The sequence below is a fragment of the Mirounga angustirostris genome, unplaced genomic scaffold (genome assembly GCF_029215605.1).
Source record: "Mirounga angustirostris isolate CCGP_5_RB_7025 unplaced genomic scaffold, mMirAng1.0.hap1 SCAF_12, whole genome shotgun sequence".
Taxonomy (NCBI): domain Eukaryota; kingdom Metazoa; phylum Chordata; class Mammalia; order Carnivora; family Phocidae; genus Mirounga; species Mirounga angustirostris.
Window position 1 is genome coordinate 96,375,045 of NW_026991720.1, and position 22,389 is coordinate 96,397,433.

The following is a 22,389-nucleotide window of genomic DNA, read 5'->3' on the forward strand; positions in this document are numbered from 1 at the left end:
GAAGTCACAGTATCCTACTGGTCATCGGGTTCTGCTCCACACCCTCAAATTGGCCTCCCGTCTGTCACCAGAAGCTTCAGTAAAAGAAAACCAGCTTCAACATTGCCTTTGCCATCTTTGGGCACTTCTGCCCAGCACTTTTGTTCATGAGGCTTCTACAAACTGGAGAAGCACATGATGGGGTGGAAAGGGGAAAGAACATGTTTGTCCCCAGGTTCAGTTAAAGACTGACAAAGGGGTAGAAGGAAGTCGGTAATGCTAGTTTTCCACAAAAGGAACCCCAGTATTGAGTTTGACACCTTATTATGCATCTTTATAGTACCTACTCTTAGAATTAAAAGTAACATGTTGGGGCACCTGGGTGGCTCAGTCGATTAAGTGTCCGACTCTTGATTTTGGCTCAGGTTGTGATCTCAGGGTCGTGAGGTCAAGCCCCATGTTGGGCTCTGCCCTGGGAATGGAGCCTGCTTATGATTCTCTCCCTCTCCCACTGCCCCTCCCCCCCCCCAAAAGTAACATGTCTGCATTCTAAATCAGCATCAAAGATAGTAATAAACATTTTTTAAGGCAAGAAAACAGACTAGATGAGAAACATTAAGACATAAAAGCAGAATATGAAAGTGGAAGACTACCTACAATATATATTCTAGTGGCTCTAAATGTGTTAAAATATCATCAAGTTGTGTTAAAAATCCAATTACATACTGCTTTAGAGAGAGACAGCTGAAGAATGTAACAGAAAAGTAACAGGAGTGCATTAGGGGGTGTTTAGCGGAGAATGATCAAAGGTGATTTGATAGCTACATGGGAGAACTTTCCGTGCGAATCACAGATGGAAGAAGAGGAACCAGACTGTCTGTCGCCATCTCAGGAGGAGGCAGTGGTGGTCTGGGCCAGGGTGGTGGTGGGGAGGGTGGTGGCGGGTCTGGGCCAGGGTGGTGGCGGGAAGGGTGGTGGCGGGTCTGGGCCAGGGTGGTGGCAGGGAGGGTGGTGGTGGGTCTGGGCCAGGGTGGTGGCGGGGAGGGTGGTAGCAACAGAACAGGTGTGGGGTCCATCTGGGCCTGGAGTTGACAGGACTTACGGAAGAGTTCCAGTGAACCGAGGGGCCTAATCTCTTTAGGACTCAGATTTCTCTTCTAAGAGGGGGAATAATGTTATGAAGATCAGTAGACACTTGTGAAGTGTCTAGTTCTTGCTACTCAAAAGTTTGAGCCGGAGATGTAAGTGCATCCCTGGGAGCTTGTTAGGAGTGCAGACTCTCATGCCACCACGGAGATGCTCTATCAACATCTGCATTTTAACAAGATCCCCAGGTGATATAGAATAGTACCCACACAGAGGAGTCTAGATGTTTGATAAGAAGCAACAACAAGAAAAAGGGAGGGGGGTGGGCATTGGGGGTAATAACTGATCTCATACGAGCTAAGCATTAAAGCCTGTGTGAGAACCTTTGAGATCCGCAGGACTAGAGTAGAATATAGTCCTTATCTCTGTTGGGGTGTGATCACTGTTGCTCTTTTTCTGCCTTGTGTTCTAGGATTTGCTCCTTGGAATACCACTGTATTCTTAGAACAATTATTTTGGCTTCTGTTGTAAAAAATTGTCAGTAGTGAGCAAAACTTTTCTTCTCTCAACTTCGGATTTATATAGCCAGGAAAGAAAAAGTGAAAACTTTTGGTGGAAGGGTTTTATTTCCTACTTACCTTGCTCACAAAGCTTGTGGCTGCCTTTTCTCGTGAGACATTGGGGCCCCAGTGTTCATGTGTGTCTCAGCTGTATTTCAACTCCATATATAATCTCTATAAACCCTGGCAGGTCAGCATGAAGGTATTAGGTACCTAATACAGATAATCCTTTTAACTCCCTCCCCTCCTCCTCCTCCCAAAGAAACAGTAGAAAAAGGTCCCTTTTTTTTTGTAATGGGTAATAAATGCAAGAGGAAGTATACAAAGTCATTTCTTCCTTGGTTCTCTTTTTCTTTTCAGCTTACCAGTATTCCCAGTCTTTTGTTTATCCTTCAAGAAATAACCCATGATTTTCTGAATATATACACATATAAAAAAGAAGTCTTTTTAACGCTGATAAAAATAATTTTGTATTTGACGATGTAACTTGAGTTATGTATTGAATTAATTCAAGTGTATAACACGAAAACTTAGAAATGAGAGGAAAGAATGGTGTGAACTGGAGGAGTGCCCATGCATTACTATGAATCTGATCAAAGTATAAAAGTTACTGGCGCATTTAAAAGAATTTTTCAAGTTGTACACTACCAAGAAAATCTAAATAAGTTTACAAAAGCAGAAATCATATACCTCAGGGTCTGGGCTAGGGTGATCGCGGTTTCATTTCTAACTTCATGCCCCTCTAGCACATCTTGGGAATGTGACTCGGTTCCCCTAAGCTTCAAGCTCCTCAGCTGTGAGGCTGAGCTCATAAGAGACTTGCTAGGGGTGACTGCATCTGAGATGACCCACAGACGGTGCTTAGCTCCAGGCCTGAGGCAACGCTCCCTAAGTGCCAGTAACTGGTACTATTAGTGGTTCTAAACTTGGGAGTTTTTAAGAAATCTACAAATGAGCAAATAAATAACCTGCTCCCACTTGGAAATAAAAGAATACTCCCTAAATCATTTGGTGAGCAAATGAAGGGTAGGAGTGAGGGCCTGGTATTTACCGCTCCTCACCCCAAGCCTGCCCACCCAGTCTTCCCATCTCAGCGAATGGCAGCTCTGTTCTTCCAGCTGCTGGGGCCTAAAGCCATCTTGACATTTTCTCCCATCTGCCACCTTTTATGCAGATTCTCACCGGAGCCTCCAGACTAGTCTTCTTGCTTCCCACTTCCCCTGCTTTGGTCTATTTCCTTCAAAGCAGACACTGTCAAAGAGAGGTCAGCGCTTCCTAAGTGGAAGGCTCACAGCTCTCTAGAGACCACACACCCTGCTCACAGTCAGAAGTCTTTACGGTGGCCAACAAGGCCCCTCCCTGTCTCTCCCCCTCCTACTGCTCTTCTGTTCCCACTTGCCTCTCCTCCTGCTGTCTTCCCAGCTCATTCCACTCCCACTGCACACTGGCCTCTTGCTTTTCCTCAGACCTTCCAGGCTGCTATGTTGGTGTCTTTTGCACTGTGATTCCTTTTGCCTGAAAGGCTCTTTCTCCATCTAAACCCTTCCTGCCATATACACATGGCATGCTTCTCCATTACCTTCCCCCATACACTCAGGGTGGATTTCTTCATTTCTTTTAGGTCTTTCACCTTCTCATGAGACCCTCCCTGGTTACACAGTGGAAAATTGCATTCCCTTTCCTCCTCCCTTCTTTGCTTTTTTCCAACATCCCTGCTTTCTTTTCTTTTTTTTTTTTTTTAAAGATTTTATTTATTTATTTGACAGAGACAGACACAGTGAGAGAGGGAACATAAGCAGTGGGAGTGAGAGAGGGAGAAGCAGGCTTCCTGCAGAGCATGGAGCCCAATGTGGGCTCGATCCCAGGACCCCAGGATCATGACCTGAGCTGAAGGCAGACGCTTAACGACTGAGCCACCCAGGCACCCCTTTATTTTCATTTTTAACACTTAATATCAATGTACTATATTTTTTATTATTTACCTTGCTTATTGTCTCTCTTCGCTGCAAGCATCATAAAGACTGAGATTTTGTTTTTGTCATTGCTGTGTCCTAAATGCCTGGAACAGTGCTGGCACATGGGAAGGATTCAATATTTGTTGAATTCACAAGTGAATATAGGAATCAGTATGAATGTTAATACAAAAACATATGCAGTGTATGTAAGTTGACTTCTAGAGGTACATTCATAGCCTTATTCTTTGCTAAAAGTTTAAAATGTGAAAGCAAATGAACTGACCTCTCTTTAAAAGAGGTTCAGAAACTAATAAACTCACAGAAAGCAGTAAGAAGCAAATAATATAAGTATAAATTAATTGCACAAAGCAGAAGAATAGATTTGCAAATTTAAAAGTTAGTACTCAGTACAAAAGCAATAAAAGTAAATGTCGGGCACCTGGGTGGCTCAGTTGGTTAAGCGACTGCCTTCGGCTCAGGTCATGATCCTGGAGTCCCAGGATTGAGTCCCGCATCGGGCTCCCTGCTCTGCAGGGAGTCTGCTTCTCCCTCTGACCCTCCTCCCTCTCATGCTCTCTGTTTCTCATTCTCTCTCAAATAAATAAATAAATAAATCTTTAAAAAAAAAAAAAGTAAATGTCATTGCAAGTCCTACCCTTGATGTATCTAATCCGTAGAACAGGGAAAAAGTAAAATCATAAATTAAAACAGAGAAGATTAAACATTATAAGGAAGTATTCATGAAACAGAAAGCCTTGGTAAGATAGGAAAGTGTACTTTACCAAAGATGCATCAGAACCTTGAAAATTTCAGTGGATCTAGCAAAAGTTTGAAGAACTTTTCAAAGAATTAACTTCTAAAATGGCTGTAAATTCATAAGGTATCTTTGAAACTTTTAAGAACCTGTGCATTTTAACAGTGTATGTATTACTACACTGTATAGAAAATTATGGGAAAAAATATAGAAATCTACATAATTTGCTTTATGAAGCTGGTATAACTTGGAAACAACAACAGAATTAACTTATACGGAAATGTGTTTAATGAGCATAAATACAAAAGTCCTAGAAAGCTGAATTAAACAATGTGTCAAAGAAGTAAACCACCATAACCAAGCATTGATCTTCCTAAGAGAGCAAGGATAGTCTAATATTAGGCAAGCTGTTAACAGTGTAAGTTAGATCAAAAAGCACGATTGGCAGAGAATTCCGGGAAGAAGTTGGAGTAGGAAGCACCAGGAATTTCTCTCCCCACCTAGACAGAAATTGCAGAAACTGTCTGATGTAACTACACAGGTAGACCCTTGAACAATACAGGTTGGAACTGTGTAGGTCCATTTATGTGTGGGTTGTTTTTTGTTGTTTTTTTTTTCAATTAATACCATACAGTTCTGTAAGGGTGTTTTTTCTTCTTTACAATATTCTTAATAACATTTTCTCTAGCTTACTTTATTGTAAGAATTATATATATATATATATATATATATATATATATATATATATACACATATATATATATATATATATATAATACATATAAGGTTTCCAGTCTGCAGTTGGCTATTACTAGTTAAGTTGTGAGAGAATCAAAAGTTATACATGGATTTTAACTGTTATCTTGGAATTTTTCAGTCTGTTGAAAGCTTGTAACTTTCGGGGAAGACTAGGAGGTTAAATTGCAGTTAATTTGGTCAATTTCAACTCTTAGCACTCTAGCAGCTACCCATCCTCAATGCAGGCCACTTGATAGGCAGCTGAGCACATACTCCTTGAGGAGCTTGTGCATAGCATGCAGGAGCAGGGTGGGTAAAAGGACCCTGCCCTCCAAACATGGGGTCTCTGCACTCTGATAGCTATTTGCTAGTACTGGTTTAAGAGGCACCTCTCCACACTGTTCCAAGCCCTTCCTCCTCCAGCTGAAGTGACCTCCAGGGAATTTAAATGGCCAGTGCTCTTCTCCCTGTCCCTCCATTTTTCACTTTTTCTCCTTTTAGAGCCAGACATTAAAGGCTAAGATGTTCAAAAACAACTGCATATACAAAAAATTAGAACGTGACTGCACATCCCAGGGAGAAGACTGTTAAGTTTATATCTCAGGCTGATTCTCAGCACAGAGACAACCTACAACAATTAATTTTAAAAAATAAAAATAAAAATAGTAACAAAGACAGCAGACTCTGGGGAAAGAAGAGGATGTGATATTCAGAGTTACCACATTATTAGATTCAAAAGTCCAGTGTTCAGCAAAAAAAATCACAAATCATACAAAGAAATAAGAAAGTATGGCTCATTCAAAGAAAAAATTAAATCAACAGACTGTTCATGAAAAAGACCTAATGCCACATCTGCTAAACAAATCTTTAAAACATTTGTTTTAAAGATACTCAGAGAACTACAGGTATATGTGGAGAAGGTAAAGAAAGTGACGTATTAACAAGTGGAAATATTAAAGAGATAACCTAAAAAGATGCCAACAAGAGATTCTGGAACTAAAAGGTACAATAAGTGAAATGAAAAATTCACCACATGGATTCAAAGGCAGATCTGAACAAGCAGAAGAGAGAATCAGCAAACTGAAGACAAGACAATAGAATTGATCAAGTCTGAGGAACACAAAGAAAAAAGATGGAAGAAAAGTGAATAGAGCCTAAGGGGCTTGTAGGGCAGCATCAAGCAGACCAACATTTGCATCATGGAAGTGTCAGAAAGACAGAAGGCACAGAGAATATTTGAAGAAATAATGGTTGAAAACTTCCAAAATTTGACGAAAGACATGAATATAAACATCCAAGAAGCTCAACAAACTCCAAGTAAGAGGAATGCAAAGATCCACACCAAGACACATTATAGTCAATCTTTCCCAAAAGCCAGAGACCAAGAGAGAATCTTGAAAACCACAGGGATCATCCCTCAGTGAGGACATAAGCAGATTTCTCATCAGAAACTATGGAGGACAGAAGACAGTGGGCTGACATATTCAGAGTGCTAAAATAAAAAAATCTGTCAACCAAGAATACTCTAGGCAAAACTTTCCTTCAAAAGTGAGGAAGAAACTAAGACATTCCCAGATAAACAAAAGCTGAAGGACTTTGCAACCAGTAGACTTGCCCTGCCAGAAATGCTCAAGGGAGTCTGGCAGGATGAGATGAAAGGACACTAGACAGTAACTTAAAGCCATATGGAGAAATAAACATCTCAGTAAAGGTAGATGCCTTGGCAATATAAAAAGTATTATTATAGGGGCGCCTGGGTGGGTCAGTAGGTTAAGCATCCAACCTCGGCTTAGGTCATGATCTCAGGGTCCTGAGGTCCAGCCCCATGTTGGGCTCCGTGCTCAGTGGGGAGTCTGCTTGAGGATTCTCTCTCTCCCCCTCTTCCTCCGCCCCTCCTCCTGCTTGCACATGGGCACTCTCTCTTTCTCTCTCTCAAATAAATAAATCTTTTAAAGTATTATTGTAGGGACACCTGGGTGGCTCACTTGGTTAAGCGTCTGCCTTCGGCTCAGGTCATGATCCCAGGGCTCTGGGATCGAGTCCCACCTTGGGCTCCCTGCTCAGCAGGGAGCCTGTTTCTCCCTCTGCCTGCCGCTCTGCCTACTTGTGATCTCTCTCTCTCTGTCAAAGAAATAAATAAAATCTTAAAAAAAAAGAAAGAAAAAGAAAATTCCCAACAAAATAAAGCCCTGAACCTGGTGATTTCATTTCTCATACTTTCCCAAAAATTGGAGAGGAAGCAACTCTTCCTAACGCATTCTATGAGGCCAACATTAATAACCCTGACACCAAAGTCAGACAAAGACACTACAAGACAATTATAGGTGACCATTGTCCTCGGTGAACATTGATGAAAAACCCCTCAACAAAATACTAGCAAACAGAATTCAGGAGTATTTTTAAAGGATTATATACAGTGACCAAATGGGATTTATTCCTGAATTGCAAAGACTGTTCAACAAATAAAAATCAGTGTAATAAACCACATAAACAGAATGAAGGAAAAAAAAACACATAATAATCTCAATGATGCAGAAAAAGCATTTGATGAAATTCAGCACCCTTTTATAATAAAACACAAACACACTCAGCAAACTAGGAATAGGAGGTAACTACCTCATCAAAACAATAGAAAAAAAATCAATGAAACCAAGAGCTGGTTCTTTGAAAATATAAAATTGGTAAGCCCTTAGCCATATTTATCAAGAAAAAAAGAGAAAGGACCCAAATAAATAAAATCAGAAACAAAAGAGAAGTAAAACCTGACATTATAGAAATATGAAAGATTATAAGGGAATACTACAAAAATCATGCCAACAAATTGGACAACCTGGAAGAAATGAATAAATTCCTAGAAACGTATAATTTTTCAAAATAAATCATGAAGAAATAGAAAATCTGAACAGACCAATTACTAGTAATGAATTTGAGTTGGTAATCAAAAAACTCCCAACAAACAAAAGTTGAGGACCAGATGGATTCATAGGTGAATTCTACCGAACATTTAAAGAAGAGTTAATACCTATTTTTCAACTATTCCAAAAAATGGGAGAGGTAGGAAAACTTCCAAATATATTCTACAGGGCCAGCATTACCCTGATGCCAAAACCAGACAAAGATGAAAGAAAGAGAGATGGGGGGGGGGGGGGGGGAGAGGAAAGGGAAGGAGAGGAGAGGAAAAAGAAAGGAAGGAAGGAAACTACAGATGATATGATCTTATATGTAGAAAATTCTAAAGATTTGACCAAGAAAAGATATAATAAATGAATTCAGCAAAGTATCAGGAAACAATCAACAGAAAAATCAGTTAAATTTCTGTACATGAGCAGTGAACAATCTGACAAGAAAATTAAAAAATGATTCCACTTAACAGTAGCAGTACAACATAAAATAATTAGTGATTTAACCAAGGAGGTGAAAGACTTGTACAGTGGAAACTATAAACATTGCTGCAAGAAATTTTAAAGGACATAAATGGAAACTGATCTCATGTCCATGGATTGGAAGACTTAATATTGTTAAAATGTCAGTACTACCCAAAGCATTCTAGAGAGTCTAGGCAAACCCTATCAAAGTCCCAATGATGTTTTTTACAGAAATAGAAAAACCCATCCTAAAATTCATATGGAATCTCAAAGGACATTGATTGGAGGAGTCACACTTCCTGATTTCAGAACTTACTAAATAGCTACCTTAATCAAAACAATGTGGTATTGGCATAAAGACAGATAAGCAAACCAATGGAAAAGAATAGAGAGCCCCATAATAAATCCATGCATATTTGATCAAATTACTTTCAGCAGGAGTGCCAAAGGCCATTCAATGGGCAAAAGATGGTCTGGTCAACAAATTACGCTGGGAAAACTGGAAATCCCTATGCAAAAGAATGGAGTTGGACCCTTACCTAACACTGTGTACAAAAATTAACTTAAAATGGATCAAGGACTTGGGGTGCCTGGCTGGCTCAGTTGGTAGGGCATGCGACTCTTGATCTCGGGGTTGTAAGGTCAAGCCCCACATTGGATGTAGAGATTACTTGAAAATAAAATCTCTAAAGGGTGCCTGGGTGGCTCAGTCAGTTAGACGTCCAACTTTCGATCTCAGCTTAGGTCTTGATCTCAGGGTCATGAGTTCAAGCCCCATGTTGGGCACCATGCTAGGTGTGGAGCCTACTTAAAAAAAAAATCTTAAAAAATAAATTTATTTTTAAATAAAAATAACTGGATCAAGGACCTAAATATAAGACCTAAAACAATAAAACTCTTAGAAGAAAACAAGGACAGGGGAGCCTGGGTGGCTCAAATGGTTGGGCGTCTGCCTTCAGCTCAGGTCGTGATCTCCGAGTCCTGGGATCAAGCCCCACATCGGGCTCCCAGCTGACTCAGTGGGGAGCCTGCTTCTCCCTCTCCCTCTGCCTCTCCCTCTGCTTGTGTGTTCTCTCTGTCCCTCTCTCTCAAATGAATAAATAAAATCTTTAAAAAAAGAAGAAGAAGAAGAAAACGAAGACAGAAGTATCACAACAGTGGATTTGGCGATTTCTTGGATATGACACCAAAGGTCTGAGTAATAAAGGACCAAAAAAACGCAAGTTGGACTTCATGAAAATTTAAAAATTTTATGTATCAAAAGACACTATCAATAGAGTAAAAAGGCTATACCCCCAATAGGAGAAAACATTTGTAAATCATATTTAATAAGCAATTAATATCTAGAATATATAGAGAACTCGTAAAACTGAGCCAAAAAAAAAAAAAATCAAATAACCCTATTCAAAAATAGGCAATGGACTTGAATAGACATTTCTCCAAAGAAGATACACGAATGGCCAACAAGCACATGAATACATGCTCAAGATCACTAATCATTAGGGAAATGCAAATCAAGGCTACAAGATAACCACCTCATACCCACTAAGATAGGTACTGTCAGAAAGCAGAAAGCAAGTGTTGGCAAGAATGTGGAGAAGTTGGAACCCTTTTGCACTGTTGGTGGGAATGTGAAATGGTACAGCCACTATGGGAACAGGATGTCGATTCCTGAAAGTTAAAAATATAATGACCATCATACATGATCCAGCAATTTCACTTCTTGGGTATATACACAGAAGAATTGAAAGCAGTTTCGAAGATAAATTTGTGCACCCAAGTTCCTAGCAGCGTTATTCACAATTACTGCCACATAGAAGTAACACAAGTGTCCACTGACAGATGAATGGATAAACAAAATGTGGCATGTACACACATACACAATGGGATATTAATTTAGAAAGGAAGGAGTTATGATGTACTACACATCGGTGAACTTTGAAGATACTATCCTACGTGAAATAAGTGAGCCACAAAAAGACAAATATTGTATGATTCCACTTATATGAGGCACTTAGAGTAGTCAGAAGCATAAAGACCGAAAGTACGCTGGTGGTTGCCCAGGGCTAGGGAAGGGGATGATGGGGAGTTATTGTTTAATGGATATAGAGTTTCACTTTTACAAGATGAAAAGAGTTATGGGGACCTATCGTGGTGATGATTGCACAACAGTGTGAGTATATTTAATACCACTGTATTGTAAACTTAAAAATGGTCGAGGTGGTAAATTTTAGGTTATGTATATTTTACCACAATAAAAAATGCAAAACAAAACAAAAAATGAGTATCTCCGTAGATGCTGAAAAAGCTGTTGATAAAATTTGATAAAATTCGGTATAAATCGCTTATCACAACTCTTTCAAAACCATTAGTGTACTGTAAACTAGTAACGTAACTGGTATTGTAAGGCTTTTTCTTAATATAATAAAGACTTAGAGTGTATGTTCCTTGCGGGTCCTGGAAGGCAAGGATCAAGTCCTCAGTGATATACCCCCAGTATGACCAGCTGTGCCTTTTGATGTTCAGTAAGGATGAAGTAAATTTATACTCTGGGCCTGCTGCCAACATCATCTTTAGTGCAACAGTAGAAGTATCCCCATTAAAAAATTAGAATATTTACTATCATCAATATTTAACATTGTTCTAGAACTTCTGGCTAAAGTATTAACATGAAAGATAACATTTTACCATTAGGAAGGAGAAATAAAACTATTTCTAATTGTAAACAATATATCATTACATATCTAAAAAAATCCTAGAGAATGAACTGAAAAATATTTTTAGTAGCTGAGACAATTTAGCAAAATGAATAAATACAGTATCAGAAGAAAGAAAGGGGCAAGTAATGAAGGGTGGGGAGACTTGTCTATCAGTCATGAAAATGTTCTCTGCAAGAATTCGTTCTGGTATTTTTGGCAGCAACTGACACCCCGGTTTTTAAGAGCTATCTCTTGTGATAAAAAGTCACAAAGAGGGAGGCTCCTGGTTTAACTCTGTGGCTTACTTCGCAGCGTACAGGGACTCAAGCTCCTTCCTTCCATCTGTGTACGCTGCCCGCCCCAGCTCACTCTTAGCTACTTCACCTTGCTTGCTGCAGGATGGACTCTTTGTGTCTTACAGATCCAAATATTGTCCAGTAGAAGAAAATCCTCCTGGGCAAATTATGTACAATTTTTGGCCTTCAGATTTTGCATCTACAAAACGGGAATAAATGATGTGCATCTCATAGTATTAATGCAGGGTTTAAATGCTGGTTTTCTTCCTCACTTCCTACACAGTGGTACTTTGTCAAGAGTCAGGCCATCTGATTGCTCTCCCCAAACCTGGCCTGTTCTTACTTATCTTAGAGTTTTGTTTTCCCTCATTTTAATCTCCATTTCCATTTCAAACCATTCTCTTTAACAAGAGAATCAGATTGAATGTTTTTCTCTTGGCCATTTGTTTTCTTTCTGAATCTTCTTTATCCTCCATGCATACATTTTTGAAAAGGTTCTTTTTTGTTCAGTTTTGTGTCAACCCTTAGCTCCATTGGATTTTATTTTACCTGGTTCCATTCTGGTGATAGGTTCACTTTTCAATTTTGTTCTTTAGGATCAGTCACACTGGCTTGGTTTGCAACCTTTGAAAGTGTTATCATCATGCTTATTTGTGATTATGGAGTTGAGATTTCGATTTTAATATGCTTTGGATTCCAGAGTTATGTGCCCTAGAATCGTGTATACATTTTGGGGAACATTTTTGAAATTCTCTCTCTCAAGCCTGTGGACACAGACCTGTTCTTGCCTGGCCTTCTCCCTGTGGTTTTCACACAGGGGAAGTAGTGTTCTGTCTGCCACTTCCCTAAACGAGTCAGAACGGAGTCCACCTCCTCAGTTTCTCTTCTCTATGGGAGGCCGTCTGGTCAACCAGGTCAGTGTCTTGTCAAGACTTAGTCTTTTAGCCAAATGAGCAGAGATCTAGCAGATGTCTCTGTGTGAGCTGGTATCTCCACCTGGCCAGCTGCTCTGTGAGGGTCCATCCTCTGTTTCTGCTGACCTTCCACCTACACCGCAGTCTTTCCAGCATGTTCCATCCCTGTGTTTGCCAAGTGTTTTCACCTAAGGGCTCATGTTCTGGCAAGTACGTAATTTATCCACCTCCCATCTGTTCTGTTTCTTTAATATCCCAAGTGCCTCTCCATCTTCAATATTTCAGTCCTATCCTTCTAATTCCCAGCAATAGCCATGAGTTGTGACTGTTAACATAAAAATGCCAATTAAATTGGACACATTTGCCAGTGCGTCTCATTATTCTCCAGTGTGAGTGGCCATGATGCACGGATGTTATAGACACAGCCCGAGGCACGTCTCTGGTACAAAGACCACAGCCCACCCTGCTGTCATCTGTGATAGGGAGTTGAGGTCATCTTTGAATGCCTCTGTCCCCAGGAGGGACAGGCAGGGTTGGTGCAGGCTTGCTGGGCTGGGGCAGCCTGTTCTTCCTGTCGTGTCAGAAATGGGTGTGCCTCAGGAAACTGCCAAGTGTGCCCAGCACAGTATAGCAGAGGGAGAATCCAAAGCAACATCACCACTCATCCCTCTTCAGTCATTCATCTCATGTATTTATGGAATATCACATACCACGTGCTGTTCTGGACTCTGAGGGTTCCAAGATGAATGATCCTGTCTTCGTGTGCAGAAAGCTCAGAAAATTATACTGTTCTGGCTGCCAGGAAGACAGGGTACCTAATCCAGAGAGGAAGGGAGTGGTAGGCAGTGAGATGTAGCTTCCTGGACTTGGTGATTCTGATCTGAAACTTGAAAGATAAATGGGAATTAGCCAGACAAGGAGCCAGGAGGAGGTGGTGTAGGGAGATGGAGGAGTGGTCTACATGTGGAACACATAGGAAACGCTCTCTGGAGAGGGTCAGGGGAGAGGTGAGCAGGATACAAACAACTAGGTTCTTGTTGGGAGGCAAAGAATAAGGCAGGGCAATAAGAAACAAGACTGAAGCAGCTAAGAACCTGATTAGGGACAGTGTGTTATCCCTCATAAGGGAACTTAGCTTATAGTCCCATGAGTGAACTGGTGAAATGGGTGACCCCAACCAAGAGTGGGAATAAATAGAGGAAGTCTGAGTCATGGGGGAAAAGGGTGAGCTGTGTGTACTGCAGTGTATTTAAGAGACCTGCCTACACCTTGAGGAGCAGCCTGGCTAGAGGAGATGGATATCGAAGGCAGGATATGGGGTCTGATTTACCTGAGAACACAGGCAGTCGGTAGAGTGAAAAGAACACCGAAACTCATTAGAGCTAACTCCAAGTGGGGGCTAATTATAAATACACATGGAAGCTCTTGGGAATTGGGACATCACGGGGCTGGTAACCTTTCCATCTCTCTTGGGCCACACAATCTTCTTCAGGCTGTCTCCACCTCTCCCTGCATTTCCACTCCATTCTCTGCTACCAGCCAGATTCTTCTGCATCTCAAGAAAAGACTGGCCCCAGCTCATCCATTCATAGGTTACTGGCCAGTCAGCGTAGTTGAGTGGTGGCAGGGTCATTGTTAAGAAAGCTTGGCCGCCATCTCTCTCAAATTAAAAAAAAAAAAAAAAATCTAAAAAAAAAAAGAAAAAGAAAGCTTGGCCGCCAGACCATCCTTCAGCATAGGTGGAATAGTTCTACTTAGGAGTAGCTGTTGTCAGCTGATAGAGAATTTTGAAGATACTCTTACTCACCTTTGCCGAATCTAGAGTTCCTTCTCAAGTCATGCTAAGACTCTCAATGAGAAAAGAGATGACAGAATCAAAGAATGAAATGACTTCAGTTCTCTGGAGATAAGATGATGTGCTAGGGATAAGAGGCAGCCAAGGTGGGAAGTCTGTGTTATGACAGTTCTTAACCAAGCCCTTCATTTTTGGTTGGAGCTCAGAATGTAGGCCCATTGTGTCACCACTCTTCTCTGGTTTTCCCATCCCTTTCTAGCCTGAACTTCTTCTCCAAGCTCATGACCCTATTGTGAGAAACACCTGTCATAGTGGAAAGAGCCTGGGCTCTCCACTCCACTCCTGTGTTCCAATCCTGGTGCTTCCAGATACCAGCTGTGTGCCCTTGACAAGTTACTTCATCTTCCTGAGCCTCAGCGTCTTCAAGAATATGTATACAATTCGAGGGGCGCCTGGGTGGTGCAGCCGGTTAAGTGTCCGACTCTTGGTTTCAGCTCAGGTCGTGATCTCAGGGTCACGCTATCGAGCCAGGTGTTGGGTTCTGCACTCAGTGCAGAGTCTGCTTGAGATTCTCTCTCTCTCTCCCTCTGCCCCTCCCGCTCATGCTCGCTCTCTCTCAAATAAATCTTTAAAAAAAAAAAAAAGGATAGGTATACAATTCTGGCTAATCGCATTCCCATCCCCTTACTGTCCCCATACCATACCCATAAAATACGTGTGTATACCCGTGTCCTGCATACCATACCCATAAAATATGTGTGTATACCCGTGTCCTGCAGATTGGCATTATAGACACTTACTTAATACTTGAGGAAACAGAAGAGAGAGTTGTGTGGCTGCCATTATTTTACTCATTTCTCCAGATCCTTTCCTCTTTGTCTAGTGTAGAAACAGTCTTCCTTTATAGGAAGCTTCTTCACAGAATCCTCTGTATGTTTTCTTTCTCTAACTGGACCATCTGCCACGACCCTTCAGTCCTGAAGGGCTAGCTCTCTTCTCCCATGTTCTACCCCCCATAGGGGTAGGAAATGGTGCTGGCATCCCTTTGGTGTCTGGCTTCCACTGTTCATAAATCCCTGTCATAGTGAATCCCATACCAGTGGGCTCTGTCACTCCTTGTCACTGTTTTGCTACCATCTATGGCCATCTCTTCTGTGAGCATTTTGGAATCTGCTCACATAACCTCCCCTGCAGTTCACTCCATATAGAGGTTGTCTGCTATGAGCGCCCTGGTCCTCCTTCCCACACAACTGTGGGTTCCCTGTGCTCCTCCTCCTGGCTGCTGACTCTGTGCATTCAGCAGAACGAATCGGTGTCCTCTGGTGCACCAGGCTCTTGGCTAGGCAGTGGGGTGCAAACATTGAAGCAGACTTATGAGGTCCCTGCCCTCACTGAGCTGATATTCTTCCCTAGAAATCCTTTCTCTTTCCTTAATATGTGTTCCTACACCCTATACACAATATCAAGCATTTCCCATCCTTAAAACCACATCTTTCTTCTTCCTGCATCCCTTTTAGCTATCACCTGCCCCCTCATCTGGTCTTCTCTTTCCTTCCCCTGTTTTAGAGTTTTGGGCACTGCTGTTGGTGCTTACCACTGTACTGAAACTACTGATGATATGAAAAACCATATCCGTTGAAAATCTGCTCTTCTTATCTTGTCCTCTATTTGACATTGTAGAGGACCAGTCACTCCTTCCTTAAAAATTCTCCCTTCCCTTTGCTGCCATAACACAACCCCTACTTCACTGTGTTTCAGTATTTCTCTCCAGTCTCCTTTGCATTCTTCTCTACAACCTTACACGCTTGGTGTTTTTTTCCTGTCTTGAATGTTGGTCTTTCCTACAGTTCTCTCCTCAGCCGACTTTTCTCACTCCCTTCACACTTCCTGCCTGGTTTTAACCACACCCATGTTTTTGTCCCCACTTTTACAGGAGAGTCCTGAGGCTGCCTCAGCTCCAGGCCCAGCATGGAGCTTTCATTGGCCCTGCACTTACCCTGCACCCCCTCTTTCCCCTGCACCCCCTCTTTCCCCTGTACCCTCTCTTTCCCCTGCACCCCCTCTTTCCCCTGTATCCTCTCTTTCCCCTGCACCCCCTTTCCCCTGTACCCCTTCTTTCCCTGCACCCCCTCTTTCCCCTGTACCCTCTCTTTCCCCTGCACCCCCTTTCCCCTGTACCCCTTCTTTCCCTGCATCCCCTCTTTCCCTTGCACCCCTCTCTTCCCCTGCAACCCTCTCTCTTTCCCCTGTACCCCCTCTTTCCTTATATTCCCTCTCTTTCTTGTTGGGCCCTTTTCTCAAGACCAGAAACCAGGGTCTCTTCAAGTCAGACCTCTTCTCTATCCTCAAGCATTTCACATTGAATTGGTCCCCAAGGCCTTTGAGTTAGTCCCCCTGAATACCTCTCATTCTCTCCTTCTCTCATAGTCAGGGATTTCTCTCATAGTCAGTCTTTTCCAAACTATTACAATTGCCTGTTTGTTTGTTTTTTTAATCTTTAAGTAACTTTTTGTTTATATAAAATATACAGGGATCCAGAGATAAATAAATTGTAATCTCTGCCCTTGGGAAACTCATGGTCGTGGCTGGTCATGGGCTTGTAAGCAAATGCATCCCAAGGCAGTGGAAAGATGCACAGATAGGAGCAGGTGCTGCCTGCCGGGCCATACAGGTGTGAGATGAGGCAGGGATTGATAAAGGTGGCATTTGTGACTGATTGCGCTCCTCCTGACACCCTGGAATGCATTTCTGGCCTTCGGTTTCTGTCTTACATTCTCTCCTTTTGCACATCTGTAGGTTTCCAAGATCTGACACAGGCCAGGTCTGCGACATCTTACGCAGGTTGATGGGCATCTTTCTTAGTAAACTGACCTTTATTCAGTTAAACTGTGGCAAGAGACATTTGAAAAAAGGAAAAAAAAAAAAAAAAAGCCCTAACCAATATACATACAGGGATGATTTCTCTGACACTCCAAGTAGCTTTCTGGGTTAAATGAGGCCTAACTCCCAATAGACCTGAGTCTACTAACAAAATTAACTTAGCCCGGGACACACCCAAAGCTCACAGTTTTGTTTTGTTCTGTTTTTCTCGATTCTTTGTTTATATATTCAGTACTCTGTAGCCTTATCCACGTGATCAGAGTAAGCAAATCTAAAATATAGACTCGAAAATAGCAGCTCAAATATTCCTGCCCATTAAAATGAGAGTTATGACTCGATGTGGGACAGGGTGGCCAGCTTGTCACCTTCTTTGTCTTCTGGGTGCCGCCCTCCCATGTCCTGCACGCTGGCCTGAAGCAGGGAGAAAAGCATCCCCTCCAGCAGTGCCAAAGACAAGTAGCGATTCCATAGATGCATCAACCCACCCTCTAGCATTTGCTCCCATGGTCTCCCTGTCTGTGAACTTGGGCTCATGTGGATGACCGATATCCGCCACCCTGATAAAATGTTAACCCAGCGGATGGAAATGGAGGCTGGACTTCAGGAATGGACTTCAGCAAACTGTGTTCTCAAAGGGCCTGTGGAGCTGCCAGTGATAATTCTGGCAAGAGTCAGGAAACCAGCAGGGAGCTTCAAACTGGCTTACCTTACCGTGGCCCTGGTTTTCTTCACTTGAAAGTGGACACGGCCTTCTCTGTTGGTAATTTTTTCAGCACGCACTTCCCCAGCTCTTTGCAGGGCCTCCTTGGTTTATCATTCAGGCTTTGGGTTAGCGACATGGGAGCCCCACCGCCTACTGTACCCGATCCTGTTAATGTCTGTCCTGTCGCTTAGCCACCCAGGGGAGTTTGTGGGTGCCCTTTCAGCCGTCCGCACCCCAGAGCACGGGCTGCATGAGGCTGGGGACTCACGTGTGGCTCTGGCTCGTTCCCATGTCCCGGGTGCCCCACTGTGTCTGGGCATTTGGCCCTCTGTCCCTGTCAGCTGAGGGGACGACCGGGGGTGATGGGCAGTGCCTTTTTTCCGCTGTGTTCACATCTGTTCATCTGTCTTTTCAGGAGCCCAGCAGCCGGGGCTGCCATATTACACCGACCCTGGAGGACCGGGGATGAATCCTGCCAGAAATCCCATGGCGATGGCTTTCCAGGTCCAACCCAGCTCACCCCAGGGAAGCACAGCCTACCCTCCGCCCCCCTCTTACTGCAATACACCCCCGCCCCCATATGAACAGGTGGTGAAGGCCAAGTAGCAGGGGGCACGGCCTGTGCGACCTCACAGGGGAACAGGGAGGGGCGCTTTCACCCCACCTCTCTGTCCCCATCGATGTTCGCTTCCAGGAATTGTCTTCTGAGCCACAAAGGGCAAATTCCTCCTTGATATCTTCAAAGCAAGCACAGCTCCCTTTCAAGTTTTCTGTGGAGGACCAGTATTTGAATTTATCCTGTGTCTCCTCTGTTGCTTCTGTTTCTGAGCTCTGGCAGCGTGTGGACAGTCCCCAAGGGTAATCTGAGCTCTGGCAGCGTGTGGACAGTCCCCAAGGGTTGACGCCTGAGATCCTCGGGAGGGAGACTAAGGAGAAGGAGCCACGGCAGGGCCCATGTGTGCAGGGGGAGCACAAGGAGGGGGTTGTTCTGGCCTAGGCAGCTTCCTCCCAAGCACACAGCAGTCAGCTCACAGAAATGAGGGCCCACGGGGTCCACTCCTGGAGCCCCTCGTCCTGTCAGTCTTCCTCTTCAAGAAGCTGTTAGACTCTGGTGTGAGAGAAGCCTCATAGCACTTTCTATGTCCCTTCGCTTCCTAGAGATGAGAGCGGCATCCCTTCTGCAAAGCCAGGGCTGGGAGAGGACTGTGTACATCATCGAGGAGATGAGGATCCGGGTTAGGTCAGGTTGGATGTCTACAGTTACCTGAAAATCACTAAGGAAGGTTACTTAAATTTATGGGACATTGATTTCCTGCATCAAACTGGGACACTGCATTTTATGAACTCTTGGTCTGACTTGGCAAAAATAAAATGTTTCCCCCACTGTTTAGTGAGTTTGTGGAAGCTCATGTAGAGTCCTGTCCTTGAAAGTCAGACTCGGAGTGTCTTCTCTGAACATCAGCGGCTGTCTGGCCTTGGTGCCTGACCAGAGATCTCCACGCCCTTCCCTATGGCAGCCCTGGTGGTGGTGGTGATGGACACTTTCAAAGCGGAGAGGCACATCTGGCTGGGAAGTCACATCAGCCCCTTGGGGAGAGATGTGCCGGCAGGGTCTGGCCAGCGGTTTTGAGGGCCAGCAGGCCAGGCCAGTCGTTTGATCTCAGCAGGTGTGTGTTTGTGTGTGTGTGTGTGTCAGGCTCTGAAGAGGAAAAGCTTGCTGAAAAAAAGGAATGCAAAATCCCAGGACTGCAGGAAGATCTCTTCAAAAAGTACTGAATAGGATTCACTGACAACGTAATCAAAATTAGAATCGAAGATGTGGTTAGAAATGCAAACCCTGGCTAAGAAACATGTGTCACCCTGGGATCTAACAAGTAGTCACTGGGTTATAAGGAAGTTCTGTTCCTCTGCAGCAAATAATGCTGGTGGTGCATTTAAACCCAGATTGAGATCTGACCGGTTGTGTATAGGAAGACAAAGCAGCGTAGCCAAGATGGGTAGATCCCTGTGTGTGTAGTAGTGGGATAGGGTGGGGTGGGGGGGCTTATTTTTGTAAAAACTAATTGGAGCCTCTTGAGAAATTGTTATTTCTTGAACCTGAGCATCAGAACATCTTGCTGGAGTTTTCATTCCCCGAGACCAGGAGTCTGGGTGTCCCTTTGCTACCGGGACGTCTGTGTAGAGTAAGGGTGAGAAATCAGGACAGGACTGCAGCAACTGCTCAGACTTACCTTCCTGCAAAGATGGAGAATCTGCAAGCCTCCCAGGGAATTCCACAGGAAATGCTGGGAGCCAAACACAAACCCTCGGAAACACAGTTTTTAAACGCAGTTGGTGCTGCTGGAGTCTTCAGCTACCCTCGTGTGACCTCCCAACTCCTGCCCCTGATGGCAGTACCTCCCCTCACTCTGGTCCTTGATCCAAATGAGACAACAAAGCACAACATTTGCTGTTTACAGCCAAGGACAACTACATGGGTCCAGAAGGTTCCTCTTCTTCCGGGTCATTCGTTCTGCATTTTTGACTGAAATTTCTCCCTTCACTTTTTTTTTTTTTTTTTTTTTTTTAATAACGAAGCACAGTAAGAGCTGCCCCTGGAATTGGATCAGAGTGCAGCTGAAAAAGCACCCAGATATCCGTGACTAAATTTTATTTATCTTTTTGATAGCAAATGATCTCAGAGACTGAACGATTTAGGTAGTGCTCAGCAATTTCGTATTCCATGTTTGTGAAGATAAATTTTGGTTTCCCTTGAACCTGGGTGAGAATGCTTCTACAGTGAACACTGATACGGTATGTAGAAATCCCACTTGTGACATTTCCTGACCGTTCTCATTCCGTCTGTGCTGACTGTGGCCTGTGTCCCCCTCCTGGAGTGAGTCCAGCTCCTGGTGTGTTGGAAGTCTTACAGAGTCAGTGGTTAGGAGTAAACTGGGAGCAGATCTGTGCATGTTTTTTCTCTGCAACATTTGGCTCATTCCTCTTTTTTTGTTCTCTTTTCATAGGGTCCCATTTCCTATGTGTGCAAAATAAAAAATAAATTTGGGCACATGCTCCGATTGTTTTGTTGGGAAGTGGGGAAGAGGGTAGAGATAAGGGTTCTAAGGAGGAAGGGCACACAGTGGGTCATGGGTTCGGCCAGGTGGGGGTGGCACGAGGGAGGCTGTGTGGTGCACTCCGCCTCAGGAGCTCCAGAAATTAGAGGCCGTCAAAGAATGTAAGGAACGTTTGGTGCCTCAACACATTTTAAAAATCTGGCTAAGGAAAAAATAATCTGAGGCAAGTAGAAAGACAGAAACATTAATTAGATAAACTCACAGGTAACACTGACATTAGTTATCCAGGGGGCCTGGATCTGCTTTCCATAGGTAGGTGAGCCTTGGTTTTAAAAATGCAGCTCTTCAGGTGCCTGGGTGGCTTAGTCAGTTAAGCGTCCATCCGACTCTTGATCCCGGCTCAGGTCTTGATCTTAGGGTCGTGAGTCCAAGCCCTGTGTTGGACTCCACGCTGGGCGTAGAGCCTACTTAATAGAAAGGAAGGAGGGGAAGGGAGTGGGGAGGGGAGGGGAAAAGAGAGGAGAGAAAAAAAATACAGCTCTACTGGGACAGAAACCATATTTCTCTCACAGATCTATTGAAGGAGAAAGCTGCTGTAGGCTGCATTTTAGATGAATCCCTAAGTGAGATAGTATTTATAAAGAAGCATTTGATTTTAAAACAGGACAGGAAATAAGCCAGAGGAGGTCAAGCAGCTCCCTCTGGCAAAGGCAGGGCTAATTTACACACCTTACCTAATTTACAGGACACCCCACCAGGTTATCGACTTGCCCCAGCAAATTGGAAGCAGCCTGATTTACAAGTCAAAGGTCATGACTTGAGATGGCAAACAGTGACTGAGTGCTCACTTTTATCTGTTCCTCCCAAATTTCATTGAACTTTAAGAAATCTATAATGGCTCTCAAGGCAAAAAAAAAAAAAAAGGTACAAGGACAGAAATTCTGAGTAATTCTGAAATAGAAGATGGCAGGTAGGGTTGATTGATAGACAAGACTGAAGCGGCAATGTTCAGAGAAGGTGGCCGGGGAGGTGAGAGCTTTACAAAAACTCCACAGGGAGGCCAGCAGGTGCAGAGGGCAGGTATGGGCAAGGGGTCTTTGCCAAGGTAACGACCTGTGGATGTGCCGTGTTCTCTGCCCCTGGCCCCCAGGTAAGGGGGACAGCCAACTGCAGGAACTAACAGCCCCGCAGCCTGCTTTCTCACAGAGGGGACGCTCTGCATTGTAAGGTGTCGGGGGTGGGCTAAGTGGTATCATTATTTAATTTTTAAAAAGTGAGTTAAGCATCTTCTAATGTAATCAGTCGATTAAAACAAGTATTTTCTAATGTGTCAGTCAATTAAAGCATTCATGAGCTGGGCTGCCGTCCCTTTCCCACAGCCCCTGATTGCAGCATTGTAGAGAGAGCCCTGCAAAGTGGAAACCCAAGGACCTGTGAAAAATCATGACCCAGTCACCAGCACCACAGATGTGGAGGTTTTCTCTGGCACCAGAGGAAAGAAGCTCAGCCGAGCTTTCTCCTGACTTGCACTACACCAGTCTTTCCACCCAACTGGCCAACCATCTCTCAGCCGAAATGATCCTTAATGGTTTGAGTTCTCAACTGCTAA

The 22,389-nt window shown here is 43.5% G+C and overlaps 1 protein-coding gene across 1 annotated transcript in view; it reads left to right on the plus strand.

Annotated features, from left to right (window-relative positions):
- The window catches only part of VOPP1 (VOPP1 WW domain binding protein), a 112,098-nt gene extending 91,325 nt beyond the window's left edge, over window positions 1-20,773 (plus strand). Inside the window, exon 5 of the mRNA XM_045864944.3 lies at window positions 18,140-20,773. Within this exon, the coding sequence (XP_045720900.2) occupies window positions 18,140-18,330 (191 nt within the window). The 3' untranslated portion in view covers window positions 18,331-20,773. The remainder of the gene's footprint in view (window positions 1-18,139) is intronic.
- Window positions 20,774-22,389: the final 1,616 nt, after the last annotated feature.